The 14,732-nt window shown below is 50.7% G+C and overlaps 1 protein-coding gene and 1 long non-coding RNA gene across 8 annotated transcripts in view; one reads left to right on the forward strand and one right to left on the reverse strand.

Moving 5' to 3' along the window:
• Positions 1 to 14,732, forward strand: part of SPNS3 (sphingolipid transporter 3 (putative)) — a 54,450-nt gene that overhangs the window by 10,908 nt on the left and 28,810 nt on the right. For 2 of the 7 annotated variants that reach the window (XM_044430024.1, XM_044430025.1), the window contains exons 7-11: positions 2,175 to 2,327; positions 3,113 to 3,302; positions 3,789 to 3,854; positions 6,663 to 6,761; positions 8,560 to 8,737. In XM_044430024.1, coding sequence (XP_044285959.1) covers positions 2,175 to 2,327; positions 3,113 to 3,302; positions 3,789 to 3,854; positions 6,663 to 6,761; positions 8,560 to 8,737 — 686 coding nt within the window. Of the gene's footprint in view, positions 1 to 2,174; positions 2,328 to 3,112; positions 3,697 to 3,788; positions 3,855 to 6,662; positions 6,762 to 8,559; positions 8,738 to 11,115; positions 11,523 to 14,732 lie in introns of those variants that run through there. The other 5 variants (XM_044430023.1, XM_044430026.1, XM_044430027.1 and 2 more) reach the window with 5 other exon arrangements.
• LOC123023375 lies at positions 7,150 to 10,272 on the reverse strand. The gene is made up of 3 exons (XR_006414727.1): positions 9,779 to 10,272; positions 8,602 to 8,890; positions 7,150 to 7,219 (listed from the first exon to the last, which is right to left on the reverse strand). It is a non-coding gene; the product is annotated as an uncharacterized LOC123023375 (long non-coding RNA).

Consider the following 14,732-nt stretch of genomic DNA (forward strand, 5'->3'; position numbering starts at 1 on the left):
AAGTCACTGCAAGAAACTTTCGAGTCAGGTCTTAAGTCTCTCCTCAAGTCTCCCCCTTGTGCTGCCCCCGTGAAGTTCCCTCCCTCCCACCTCCTGTGTGTTCATTCCTGCCTTCAGGGATATTCTGCCACACAGTAACCCTGGAGTGAGTTGGGCGTAAAAATAGTAGAAATCTCAAGTCTAGACATTTGCTCCTTGCTCCCAAGTCAAATCTGAGCTGAGTTGCTGGCACGACTTAGAAACATAGAAACAGAGTGAGTCAGAAGGTGTCTCCCAGGTCATCTAGTCTGACCCTCGGCTCCAGCCGGCTTCGCTGACGACATGCCCACCATGTGCATGTCCAGCCTGTCCCTGAACACCCTCACCGATGGGGCCTCAAAGACATCTCGTGGACGCCCATTCGACACCCTCAGGGTCCTAACTGTCAGGAAGTGCTTCCTGGCATCCAAATTGAACCTCGGTTCCCTGAGCTTTGCTCCTTTGGAGCGCGTCCTGCCTTCCTCTGCAGGGGAGAAGAGCTCTCTGCCCACCTCCATGACACATCCCCTCACATACCTGTATGTCGCCAACAGATCCCCTCTGAGTTGTCTCTTCTCCAGGCTGAAGAGACCCAGTTCCCTCAGCCTTGCTTCATACGGCATCCCCTGCAAACCGGCCACCAACCTTGTGGCCCTGCGCTGCACTGACTCTAACCTGGCTATATCCTTCCTGTAACGAGGGGCCCAAAACTGAGCACAATATTCCAGTTGTGGGCACACCAGAGTCATATAGAGTGGTAGTAATACCTCCCTCCATCTAGAAGCCACACTGCTGGCTATGCAACCAAGGGTGGCGCTCGCCCTCTTGGCCACCGCCTCACCCTGCTGGCTCATGTTCAGCCTGCAGTCGACCAGCACACCGAGGTCCCTTTCACAAGTGCTGCTCTCCAGCCACTCGTCCCCTGACCTGCACTTATGGCACCCCTTCCTCTGCCCCAGGTGCAAGACCCTTGAGTTGGACTTGGGACTGAGTCTCTCGACTTGAGTCCTCCGCCATGGGACGAGGCTGTATTCCCATTTTCCTTCTCAAGTCCTTAGTCCTCAGTCAAGAGTAGCATTGTCCCCTTTTCTACTGTTGTTCGCTCAACACGCCAAAGGTAGGGGTAATCACCAGTTCTTTCCACTGTTGTGAACAAACTGTTGGGGATGCTTGAGTGCACAGAAGTGTATTTCTTTATTTATCTTCAGCCAAAAAGGCTCCTAGGAAGGCTTAAATAGAGTCAATAAAACAAGACATCCCCTGCCCACATGGAATGACACACAAGGAAAAGCAGATGGGGAGGGCAGAGGAAATGAGCAGGTGGTCTCATGGCAGGGCTAGTGGAATGGTCCCTTCCCCCACTTATTTCCCCCCCTCCAGATGCCACCTCTGTCTCTGCTGTTGAGATTTTATCCTTCTGTACTTCAGCATGAACATTTCTTTAAATATAGTCCTTATGAGGTGGGCTTATGACATGTCATGCAGGTCGATCTGCCTGCCATTAGGGGGCACTGTTGGCTTGCGGACCTTAAACATTTTCTACTCAAAGCCAAGCCAAATTATGAACATGTCAGTGCTGGAAGGATATGTTACTGGGCGCACAACCTGATCATATTGTAAAAGCTGAGTAGGCAGAGAAACTGATGGCTTGTGAAATATTTGCCACCTGCTGCAGTAACTGGATTACCCAGAAGGCTCTGGTGTTGGCCCACATGACAAGTTAGCCAGAAAAGAGGAAATTTTGCATCTCTTTCCCACTGCAGGCAAAAAAGAGGACCAAAAGTGGCTGCAGTTTGCATAAAATGTGCAGGTGCTTATTTATGTGCATAGATGGAGATTTGAACGACGGACGAATGACCGTTGTTTATGGAGAAATATAAGACAGCTCTCTCTGGTGGGACAGTGGGAAAAAGAGGACAGGAAGTACTTTGCCGGAGTAGAACAAGGATCTGTCCCGATTAGCTTTGCCAGAGTAGAACAAGAATCTGTCCCGATTAGCTTTGCCGGAGTAGAACAAGGATCTGTCCCAGGACACATAGCTGCCCTGGCACCACTGCACCCTTTTGCCCATGTTCCCCAGCAACTAACGCAGAGATGCTAGCTGCTTCTGCGGCAGGGGCTGCTATGTGCGTCTTCCCGCTCCTCCACCCCCGCAGCTGGAGCTTCCTGTGGTCCTCGCTGGGTGTGACGGCGATGGCCTTCGTCACCGGGGCTCTGGGGTTCTGGGTGCCGGTGTTTCTCTCCAGAGCCCAGCGCCTCCTGGACTTGACGCCTCTGTGCAAGAGAGACTTGTGCGACAACTCCAACAGGTCAGGCAAGCGAGGGTTGGAGGAGCGGTGGGGGAGAGATGGCAGAAGTAGGGGTCTGGCTGTCTTTACCTGATCCTGAGGGGGTTGAGCCCGGGGGCGAGGGGGTCAGCACAGGCATGTCCGGCCCACCTGAAACACGGGGCTGGGACGGCACGTGAGCCAGAAACCCGGGCTGGAGCGCTTCTGCCGGGCATGCGGCTTTATGGTGTGGGTGCAATTTGGAGCAGGGAGGGTGCAGAGCAGGCGAGGAGACTTTGGAAGGCTGTGACGTCTTTCAGTCCAATGGCCGGACTCGCGGGTGTGCCACTGGCAAAGCGGGTGGCGTCGACCGCATTCCCTCCCCACAACCTGAAAGACATTCAAGGGAGAAGGGAAGGGGAGGGCAGAGGAAAAGAGCAAGTAGTCTCCTGGTAGGGCTGGTGGAATGGCCCCTCTTCCTGTGGAACCGGACTATCAAGCATACCGGTCTGTTTTGCCTGTAATGTCCTGCTGCCAGTAACTAAGGCTTAGCAGTCGGCACCCAGTGGCTGTTCATTTTGGCCGACAGTTCCCATCATTCCTCACCATTGGCCATGACGGCTGGGGCTAATGGGAGTTGTGAACCAGAACATTATGCCCGCTGCCCTTTATAAGGTCCTGTTCTGGATGCAAAACCTGTTGTCTGGCAGTGGACTCTGATTCCAAGAGGGCTAGCTGTCAGGGATGATGGGACTGGAGTCCAACAACAGCTCGAGGGTCACGGGTTCCTATTTTTCTGCCTATAATTCTTCTCTTTTGCTCACCAGCCGGATCTTTGGAGGAATGACGATTGCAACTGGCATTTTGGGGGTCATAGCTGGAGCCGAGGCCGCCCGGAGATACAGGAAGATCAACCCAAAAGCCGACCCTCTTATCTGTGCTTTGGGCTCGCTCACCTCGGCACCGTGCATATACTTGGCTATCATCCTGGCCCAGGAGAGCACCGTGGCCACATATGCAAGTGACGATAAGTGTCTTTGCCTCAGCCGGGGGCCCACGCCCCCGTCCCAGAAGCCCCAGTGCTCCTGCTCTTGCGCTGCCTCCCCCAGGGAGACCTTCCCTGTGAGGAATCCAGGATCCATAGCAGAGAAGCTGTGCTTTGACAGACATCCTGAAACTTGCGGGGTTTCAAGGTTCTAGTCCTCAAGCTTGCAAGGCAAAGACTGCTTATTTGGGAAAGCATGATAACTTTACATGCCTGAAGAGGAAGCGTGTGCACATTGGAAGGCCAGCAAGCGCCTTGCTCACAGGTTCCCGTATACAAGCAACCCCGTTTCCCATATCCCCTCTTGCAGGAGAAGCAGCCGGGGTGCGGGGGGAACAGTAGCTGATGTCCAGAGCAAGTAGCCAGGTGCTTTCCTGTTTCTGTCGCTGCGCATCTGCTTGCGCATTCCTGGTTGCTCTCCCTGTTGGACTTCTGACCCCTCCCCTTTAATATTTCAGATTTTTATTGCCCTCGCGGAATTCCTGCTGTCTCTAAACTGGGCCATCGTGGCCGACATTCTGCTGGTGAGTTCCTCATTCTGACTGTCAAACGGATTTTGCTGATGTGCTGATCTGTCTATTCTTAGATCTCCTTGGACCCATGTTCTGCTTTCACATCCCTCGCGGCAGAGAGCTCGCAATTCTGCAGGGCTAGCGGGGAGGTTGCACGGGGAGCGCTAGGGGAGGGGCACAAGCGACCCTGAGACGGCCTGACGGGCAATGCATTGCGGGCTTCCCTGGAAGCAAGTCCTGGGGAAATGTGCAGGCCAACGGCCCCTTGAACCCAGAGCATTTCATTCCGAGGGCAGGGCACTGCAGCCCTCGCGATGTGGCCAGACTGCATTTTATCTGCCACGACCAGCAGAACCGACGGCAAGGACCGATAAGAGACAGAGGCGAGAACATCTGGCAGCAACACGCTCTCCACTCCTGCCCTGGGTGGAACGCCACTTCGTCTTTTTCCTTGTGCCGTTCCACGGGCAGAGATCGAAACGGCCTGTCTGTGTCGGTGTAAGCTGCCCTGAGTGTGCTTAATGGGGAACGCGACTAAGACATTCTCCCGACAGGCACATCCGTGTCTGAGTCCTGCCGGGATGACACCACGGCCCCAGGGGCTTCTGGTACCAGGATCCATCTCTTAGTCTGCATTGCAGCAGGAGCGCATGAAAATAATCGGGAGTGGCCAGAGGCGCAACTCCCCCAGCACCACACGCTGCGCCGTTATCACTCGCAACGCCCATCCCTTTGTCTCGTTTCCTCCCCTTTCAACGGTGTCTGTGCGCAGGGTGGCAGGGAGATAAAGAGCCTGCGGTTCTGAGTAGCCTTCTCTGAATGCCAGGAAATACCTCCCTGAGCAGATTCCTCACCATGGCTGGCTCTTACATTTATGCATTATTATCTATTATTATATTTAGAGCCCGCCTTTTTCCTTCAAGGAACAAGGTGGAACTCTGCCACAGCGTGTCCCCCTCCATTCCTCCTTCTCCCCACAACTGCGACAGCTTCATAGCCTTTCCCTGCCCTCAAGGCCTCCTTTGAAAGGGTTGCTGCCCTTCTCTTCCTTCTCTGCTTCCAAAACTCAAGACATGCCTATGCAGAAGTGGTTCTTTTTGGAGACTCCTCGGAGCACTGGACAGTTTGAGCCGTTCCCTGAAGCTGGAACAAGAAGTTCCCCCTGGACCGGGGACCGGCAGGTGCTCCCATATCACGCCGGTCCTCTACCGCTTACACTGGCTGCCCATTGAAGTCTGGGCCAAATTTAAGGTGCTGGTGATGACCTATGAGGCCCTAAATGGCTTGGGTCCAGGATACCTGAAGGACGCCTCCTTCCCTGTGTGCCTGCCCGCCCCTTGAGAGCTGAGGCGGAGGCCCTGCTCTGGGAGCCCTCCTTGAAGGAGCTTAGGAGGGTAGCTACCCAGAGAAGGGCCTTTGCAGTGATGGCGCCCTGACCATGGATACGCTCCCCAGGGAGGTTCTCCTGGAGCCATCGCTCTATTCTTTTTGGCATCAGGCAAAGACCTTTTCATTTTCCTGGTATTTTAACAATTAATTGGTTTTATCCTTGTTTTTATCACTATTTTTAGATGCAGTGTGCTGTGCATTGTTGTTGTTTCGGTTTCTGTTCTTTGGTTTTTTGTTCTTTGTAACTCATCCAGAGACTTTTTTTTAGAAATGGAAAAGCATAGAAAAACTTTAAATAAATACATAAACACTAAATAAGTCCTTTTATGGGGACTCCACGGATCACAGGGCTGTTTGAGCTCTACCTAGACTTCTTCCCAAACTGAAAAGAGAAGCCTGAGCTCCTGTTAAGAGTTGAATCCAAACTGGGAATCTCCCTGCAGTCCCTCCCTTCAGGAAAGCTTCCGGCTGCACCTGCAGGGGGCTCTCGCTGGTGGCAGGCGAGGCGGCACGGATGGCAGAGTCCCTCCAACGGAGCAGCTCATTTCTCTTTGCTGGGTCAGGACTGGGCCTTGCACCCGCTCCCTTCCCCTCCCGAAAGCGCTTCCTCCACTCCCAGTACGGGCCAGTTCTCACACCCAGTGCTAGAAACCTCACCAGGCAACCTTGAAGGAGCTTCCAAGCCCTTCCGCCTCCACCTGCTCAGGATCTGGATTCGGTTCCCGCTGCACCTTCTGCAAGGTGCCAAGGCCGGCCCCACGGGAGAAAGCCGCCAGTGGGAGGTGGCCTTGGGGACCGTCCTTGCGATGGCAGGGCAGGGGACCCCGGGGACCACCTCCACCTGTGGCTTGCCCCAAGGAAGGGCCCCTCTCTGCTGCGAGCACCCCCTGTTCTGAGCAGCCGGCCACCCGACCGACGCTGTGCTCAGGCGAAGCTTCAGCACGAGGCATCCGGTGGGTGGCGCTCCAGAGAGCTGCACCTGTTGATCTCCCCACCAAAGGAGAATGGCCGTCATGGTGTTCTGGTGACCGACCCAGGCCTGCAGCTCTGGTGTGGAAGCACCTGCCCAGCCCTCGGGGACGGGCCGCGTGAGGCAGGACACCCGGTGCACCTCTTGGGAGGGCCAGCCTCGCCCACGTGCACCTCCCCGGAAGGGCGCTCCCTTCCTTTCCGTAGCGCCGTCAGGGCCTCTAGAGTTTGGGCACCCCAGAAGGTTGCGGAGCTTGCCCGGAGGGGGGGCTTGGGCCGGGGAAGTGATGCCTCCAGCCAAGCCCTGGAGAGAGGAGGCCTTAGATAGAAGCACCAGGTGGACTTAGCCAGAACAGGTCATGCTCTGCCTGGAGAGCTGCTGGAGGAAATCTAGGCCGTGTAGCCTGTCTCCGCCCTGAGCATGGCCCGCGAGCACTGACCCCGCTCCTCTTGCCGTTTCAGTATGTGGTGAAGCCAAGCTGCCAGTCGACCGCCATGTCCCTGCAGATTTTGGTCAGCCACCTGCTGGGCGACGCGGGCAGCCCCTCCCTCATCGGCATGGTGAGTGGCGAAGTGGCCCCCGGGTGTCGGGCAAGAAAGGGGGATGTGAACTGGTAGGGCCTTCCACCTCCCTCTTCCACCCAGACCCCTCCCAGAGGGGTCAAGCTGCAGTTCCTCTCATCCCCAGCCAGAATAACCACCTGGTCTGGGAAGCCTGGCATGGGGACTTACTGGCCCTTCAGCGAGAAGCCAGCATACGGCAGGTGCGTGTGAGGTTGGTTATGTTGTCCGGTTTGAACCCCGGCACCTTCCTTCAGGCAATGCCAGTGTGTGGGATGGTGGAATTGTTCTGCTGGGGACCTGGGAGATCCGGGTTCAAGTCCCCATTCAGCCATGGTGGAAGCTCTGGTGACTTTGGGCCCGCCACTGTCTCTCAGCCTAGCCTACCTCACAGGGTTGTTGTTGTGAGGATACAATGGAGGGAAGGAAGGAGATATTTGTAAGGCATCTTTGGTTTCCTACAAGAAGAAAAAAGCAGCATATAAATGCAATGTATTACTATAAATAATCATTGGCAACATTGATTATGCATAACACCAGTAATATGAAATAACAATTAATGCACTGCTGATAATAACTATAATAATAACAGCTGTAAAAACTTCAGCCTGTGTGATGAAAATAGGTGAATTTTTAGCCAAGGCTATTTGGCAGGGTCAGCGTCCTGGAGTTAAAAAAGGCAGGAAAGGGCAGAGTGAAATTCAAGAATTCCAACATAATTCTAAAATTCCAGCCCTGGAAAATCACCAAAGTTGAATCTGGAACCATATTCATAGAAACACATCAGCTGGCTATGGGGTGATATAGAAATTTATTAATAGTAATAATTATTACTAATTAATTTTATATAACACTTTGGAACTGACAGTGTTGTGCATATATTTATTCATAAGCCATACAACACTCTTGTTAGGTAGGCCAGTATTATTATCATCCCTATATTTCAGATGTGGGAGGAGATGGGCAAACAGAGGTATGTAAAATATTTGTAGCCCTCTGTCCAGCCCAGATGACTCTCAGGACAGCATACAATTAAAAGAGCTGCAGTGATGCATGAAAATTTCATTCATGGCTCATTTGCAACTCCCAGTGTTCTCTGGAAATGGTCACTCTTTCCAAACTTGTATCTGAGTGCAAAAGTCTAGACAAACACAAATTTGCGGTGCTATTTGTGCAACTGCACACTTGTGTTTTGAAAGTGTACAGATAGGCATTTCCACAAACCCCTCCTGCCAAATCTGCATCCCCCCCCCCCCGTGTGTGTGTGTGTGTGTGTGTGTGAGAGAGAGAGAGAGAGAGAGAGAGAGAAATTTTTCCCTGAAAAAAGATACTCCTACTTAGGGAAGCAATGTGGAGAACTCCAGTGAGCTCAAATGTTGCATGTCCATGCATCCCTACAAAGCAGTCCCGACGCTCAGGATCACAGTGCAATGACACAAAAAGAAATAGGAATGGGGAGGGAAGAGGAAAAATGAAGTCTTTCAGCAGGTCTGGTGGAGGAGCACAAAGGTCCCCCAGTCATCTGCCTGAATACCCTGCACTTGATGTTAGCGTAATTTAAGAACAGCCTTCTTGAGGCAAGGTACATGTGAAGCGAAAAACCAGTGTAGTGGCGGGTTAGGGTTAGGGTCTTCATCTCCTCCCTGAAACTCTGGAAAGCTCAAAGAAGCACTTGTATAAGCTGCTTCCTTTGCTTCCATGAATGTGGAAGCAAAAGCCCAGCTGGTCCACAGTTTCCAAATGATGGCTCCCGGATCAGCTTAGCTCTGGAAGGAACACGACTCGTTTTAATTTCCAGATTGCCATGGGGATCCAGGACAAGCAGGGCGATCACACCTACCTCTGGGAGTTCCGAAGCTTGCAGTACAGTTTTGTCATATGTGCCTTCGTCGGGGTCCTGGGAGGAGGCTGTTTCCTGCTGACGGCCTTTCGCATCGAAGAAGATCAGAAGAAAGCCGCAGAGCCACCGGGCCAAGGTAAACCCGCCCTTTCCCTTACCTTCGAATGGGCATCAGAAACCGTTGGCTGGTTTTGCAAAGGGCGTCCCTGCCCACGGACTGGTGCCCTCTGGGGATCAGTCATTGTTTCTGAGGGGACTGAACTGCTTTGCACAACCTGAGTTCCTGCAGCTTGGAGGAAAGTTGGAGCGTTATTTCTTTATTTAAAACTTTTGTGTACTGTCCACTGCCAAATAAAGCAATGTGCAGCACAGCATCCATTCTATACGGTAAAACCCCACTTAAAATCTCAATCTAAACTTTAAAATACTGGGGAATAAAAAAGGTTGAATTGTCCAGGCTGACATGTACTTAAAGTGCCAGTTAAATGAATGTGACTTTGCTAAATCAAGACTGACTTTTCTCACTGATTACTGCGGGACCTAGTTTTAGCTTAGTCTGAATCCAACTCATAGAATAGTACCTATGCCAATGCCCCACTAGTGAGGATTCCTCTGCTAATGATGGGGAGAGGCCAAGAGTGCATTTGAGCTGGGCGCCACATCTGGAGTGGTTGCTCCCTGTTGCGTGAGCCTCACTCCTTTCCCACTGAGCCACCGTAAGTCTGATGGCGCATCTCAGGCTGAAGTGAAAGATGGCTTCCCCCACCTCCCAGGATCCCTGGCTATTTGTCATGCTGGCTGGGGCGGATGGGATTTGAAGTCCAAAGCATCTGGAAGCCCACACGTTGGAAGGTATCTTGCTCCTGCCGCAGCAGGTCTCATTTGAGAAGCAGCTAGAACTCCCAGAGAGGAACCCTCCTGGCCAGGGGAGAGTTTGGACCTTTGGGGGCCTGGCTACTGGCCCATCCCTGCCAGGAGGCTGGCCACCCCGACCCACAGGAGCTCCATTGCCTCCAGCTGCAGGAGGTGGCAGAATCTGGGCTGCTCTGGGCCAGGAGCAAAAGCCCATCTCAGTATGCGCAGCCCCTCGGTCCCCTGAGGCGCACCAGCCGGGGGCATCACGGATGCTCTCGTTTGCCGCAGCCCTGCCTCTGGTCGGCTCTGCCTCCTGCCTCACCTCAGCAACGCTGGTCTTCCTGCGGGCTCTGCTGCGCTTCAGCTCCTGCCCTTGCTGCGTCTCCTCCCCATCGCGTCCTGCCTTGCCGTGTTACCCCAGCAAAGTCGCCTTGACTGCCCAGCGCCGGTTCGGCTCCTGCATCTTGTCTGGCAGCGCACCCAGCCAGGTTATTCTGCTCAAGGTACTGGCACCCTGTCCTGTTGGTCTTTCTGGTTCTCAGTCCGGGGCTTGTCCATGCCCATGTCTTGGGCAAGGCTCAGCCGTCTCTGCTACTGCAAGCAGGAGGTTCTGTGTAGCTGGTGCTGGAAAAAAGCTCCATTCTGCAGCTCCAATGCTGTTTGTCTGGTTTCCTGGGCTGGGGGCGTGGCCCCCGCCTTGCCAGTGCTCCTGAACGCGCTGCTTACCCGTGTTTTGAGATCTGCCTGGACCGGGATCACACCTTGCTGCTGCCTTACCTTGCCCGTGTTGTGGCTTTGCCCGGCAACTTGAAGCTTGCTTTGGTGAAGTCAGGACTGAGGGAAACTGATATGGGGAAGTGACTGCAGGTGACTGAAACCATATCTCGATTTTGTCTAGCCTGTTCAGGGAAACAAGAAGGCGGATTCCCATCAGAAACTCAGCCACCATTTCCCCCTAGCGTAATGGCAAGCTCCACAATGCACTCTGTGTTTTGTTTTGTTTTGTTTTATTACCAAATACATACAAGAATACAAAACAGAACAAACTAAAATAAACTAGGACACTAAAATAAACAGAGTAAGCAAAATCGCCAAGGGAATTTTGAACAAATGCAGCCTATACATTCAGTCCCCCCAAATTATCAATCTTTCACCTTTCCACACTCTCTAAGAGTTTAACAGGGGGGAAAGCATTAACCAGGCAACAAAAAAACTTCTCACCACCTCAAGACCTCAACTGCTTTTCCTTTCCTTTTCCAAACTCCCCTCGACTCCCATTAATCACAGTGAGCGTAATAAAATTTCCATTGATCATTAAATTCTTCGAACGGTCTTCTATTTACATAGTTAGCTAGCTTTGCTGTCAGGACATACTCTGCCAACTGGTTTCTCCATTCTTCAAGGGTTGGGGGTCTGGTGATTTCCAGTTAGAAGTTGCTGTGATTCTTGCTGCAATTGTCAAATAACTCTGACATGTTTTAAAAGGGTCTCTTGCACAATATTCAAAAGCATATTCTTGTAACTTAATGTTAGTTTTTCTGCATTTCTGCATGTACCAATTTCCAAAATGTTTGTGTTATTTTACAAGTCTACCATATCGGATAGGAAGTTCCATCTAACCTGCTACATTTGATCTCTGGTTATTTTGAATACCAACAGATTTCTTGTGGCATTTGTGGAGTGGAGCCCAGTGGATTGGACGGATAAAAAGTTATCTCCTTGTCTTGGTGGAAGAAGATTACATTAGATTCTGGATTTCTTTGGATTTTGTAGCTTTTGGGCCTCAGGGCTGACAGTTTCCCCCACATCTGTGTCTGCTTGTTGAAGAAAAGCCAAAGCTTGTGGGCTGAACACTGGTTTTTCATACAGAAAGTCTGATGCAGTCCCAACACGCTGCTGCCAGTCAGTGTGGACAACATAGCCTTAGCCCAGCCTGTCCCAGTCTGGGGTGCTCTAAACTGGTTTGACTACAATTCCCATTATTTCCAGCCAGCGTGGACATTGGAGTTCAACAGGCTAACCAGGGTGGACAGGAAGTAGATCTCCAGATGTTTTGAACTTCAACTCCCAGCATGCCTGGCAGTTGGCCATGCTGGCTGATGGGAACTGAAGACCACAACTGGGACCTGTCTATGTTTCTGCCCATCCCCACATTTAGGTGGCGAAACCATCTAGCTTTGTGTCAGGATGGCTCCTCATGCATATACTGGCTGTTTGCGTTGAATGCTAAGCCTGCAATCCCCTACAAATCGACCTGGGAGTAAGTCTCGCTGAATTAACTGGGATTTTCTTCTGAGTAGACTTGTGTGGGATTGCACTGTAAGCCAAAACCTTGCAGGAAGAAGTTAGCTCTTTCGGGCTCAATGAACCTGAAAAATCTCTCTTCTCTGGTGTGGGTGCAAGAAGGTTTCCAGAAGCTCTTGGTTCCAATTTTAGATGCCCTTTAGACATAAACAGCAGTTTAGGATGTCATCGGAAGCCTAAACTGTGGTTAAATTTAAGTGGGAAAACAAGTCAACTTCATAAAGCTCAAGACTGAAACTGTGTGTTTCCACTAAACATAGTTAAGAGTTGGCAAACGTTCTTGGGTTGAGATGATGTGGCAGTTAATCAAAGACAGATGCAAAGAGTTTCCAGCTTGTACTCAGGGCGGTGGAGGAGCAGCGTGTGGCTCAGTGAAGAGACTTGGCCAATTCTTGTAACGTTAAATGATGGTTTAGCATTACGGCTGAACCAGCTCATAATTGTAATACTGACAATAGAGTCATACGATTGGCAATGTGGTTTGCAGTCCATGAAAGCTGATGGCTTTTATTGTTCATCCCAATCAAAACACATCCTGCGGCACCTTAAAGAATTAAAAATATATATTATGGGTTAGGGTTAGGTTTTGTGGACTGGAATCCACTTTGATTCGTTCGGGAACTGCTATTGTCATATTCCAAACATCTCATTTCAGATGGCCAGATATTTCCTCTAGAACATACTAGAGGGTTCTTGCCGAGCCTTCTTGGTTCCTGGAGCTGCATGTGATACATACATACATACATACATACATACGTACAAACACATGTTTGCACGCACCCCCAATACGCCTGAAATAGCTCCTCCTTTGCTCACTGCTAACAACAACAAGGAAAGATTTTTTTCTTATTTTATTTCTTTTTTTTTTTTTTACTGCCCACTAGCCAAACATTTCTGGGCAGTTCACAACAATAAATCAAAACTCAAAAAGATACAATAAAAATACAAATACCACAAAATACAGTCTAAGATTCCAATATACAAATTTAAGGCAGCTTAAACATCCCAATATGCAAAAGCATATTTTATGAGACACTGTAAAGGGTGGGATGCAACATTTTAAATAATAAATAAATAAATGAGAAAAAAGTTTAACATCTAAAACATTTTCAATAAAACTAGACCTAATTAAAACAAGCTGACATTACCCCTTAAATAGAGGGGAAAGAGAGCAGTTTTGATCTGACAGGCCTCAGTGGGGAGACCCTTCCACCACTGGGGGCTGCCACTGAAAGGCCCTGCTCCTTGTTGCCAAGGTGCCTTGGGAGGAAATGCCTCCCCATGGTGCTTGCAAAGGAGAGCTTGGGGAGGGCAGGTTTTGCACCCCTTCTCTAGGGAAAGCCTCATTCTGAGGACAGTAGGAGAAAAAGAGAACGCACCAGTTTACAGACGGCGCTCCACTCCTAACACCCCGTCGAGTTAAAGGGCTAGAAACACGTTATCTTTTTAGATTATGTTGCCTTAAAAATGTGACACAAATATTTTGGGCATGCCCGTTTCTTTAGAATCTCGGCAGCCTGAATTACCCCTTTTTCACCAAGCATCCCTAAGGAAGACAAGGGCCGGGAGGTCCCCCTTGTGTCCATCGCAGCCACTGGTGCCTCATGGGCGGCTTTCCTTGGCTAGTGGAGCCCCCATCCTGGTTCAAACGGGGCGGGGGGGGGGTCCATCAAAGGTGCCTGGCTGCCTTGTGGGGCAAATTCTCGCTCTGCAGGTGGAACTGTTGCTGAACTATTGGGGGACAGTTTTGCTTTTCCGGAATCTAGTCTCCCTAAAGAGCAAATATGGTTGACTTTAAACAGAGAGGGACTCTGCCTTCACACAGAGCTGTGGGAAAAATTGGTTCAGTTTGCATTTTAAAGCAAACATATCAAAGTTTGCGCTTTCGAATCTGTACCGGAACTTGTACTTCTCCAAATTTTGCAATGGGATCCTGCAAATTACAAACGGGTGCAAAGGACGCATGTATCGGTGAATCACGCTAAATGGGCACTCTGTTGCTTGCAAAAATGGGCCAGCTGGGTGGCAAAAAGCCACGCACTAGGAGAAATGGTGCAAAATGCAGGCGAAGGTTTCTGCAGACGTTCGTGCAGTTTGCACAATCTCAAACTGATGTAGGAACAGGAGGGACTGAAGCTGAAAATGTGAGAAATGGACGTGCTCATCTGTCCTTATCTTTCAGCCCAGCTTTTTGCAACATTTCTGTGAGAGTTGTTTGCCCAAATGAAATGTCTCGAAGGTTGTGGAATGGAGGAATGTTCTTCAGATCAGCTTCTGGGGAGCTTTCTTTCTTTTAATTGGACGGACGGCTATTTTTGTTCGTCTTCCCACCCCACTGCCCGTCAAGGTACAAATCCCCTTGTGTTTTACCCATTCAATGGACAGTAAGCCCCCAAGCAAAATAATATATTAACAGAATCATGTTACTCTGGGAGAAATGGGTCTCCAAAAATATGTCTATGAAGCGAAGTGATGTACTGAAAGCTGAGCGCTGCGGGAGATACGCACAAAGGTACAAGTGGCCAGCTCGTGAAACGTAAGGGAAACTGAGTCTGTCCCAATCTATTGATGGTCCCTGGTTCCATCCCCATCGTCCCCTGGCAGAGCTAAGAAGGCACACTGCCCGAATTCCTGGAGAACTGTTGCTGTCGGTCAGTGTTGGCATTATGAAGGTAGATGGACGCATGCTCTAACTCTCTTTAGGTAGCTTCCTTTGTCTCTAGAAATCTGCTCCTCTTTTCAAGTGTCCTACCGACGCGAGGCGGTCATTTTCAGCCTAGTATGTCTTTTGCAGCAGTGGAAGGCAAGCAATGACTTAATTTCTCTACTGTCCAATATTATCATTGCATTAAAATTCTATCCTGCCAAGTCAACCTCCACAGCTCCATTTTATCCTCACAACAACCCTGTGAGGAAGGCTGGGCTGAGAGTCTGGGACTGCAAGCCTCATGGCCAAGGGGGGAATTGAACCC

This window comes from Varanus komodoensis, unplaced genomic scaffold (assembly GCF_004798865.1).
Source record: "Varanus komodoensis strain SLA01 unplaced genomic scaffold, ASM479886v1 scaffold20_1, whole genome shotgun sequence".
NCBI lineage: Eukaryota > Metazoa > Chordata > Lepidosauria > Squamata > Varanidae > Varanus > Varanus komodoensis.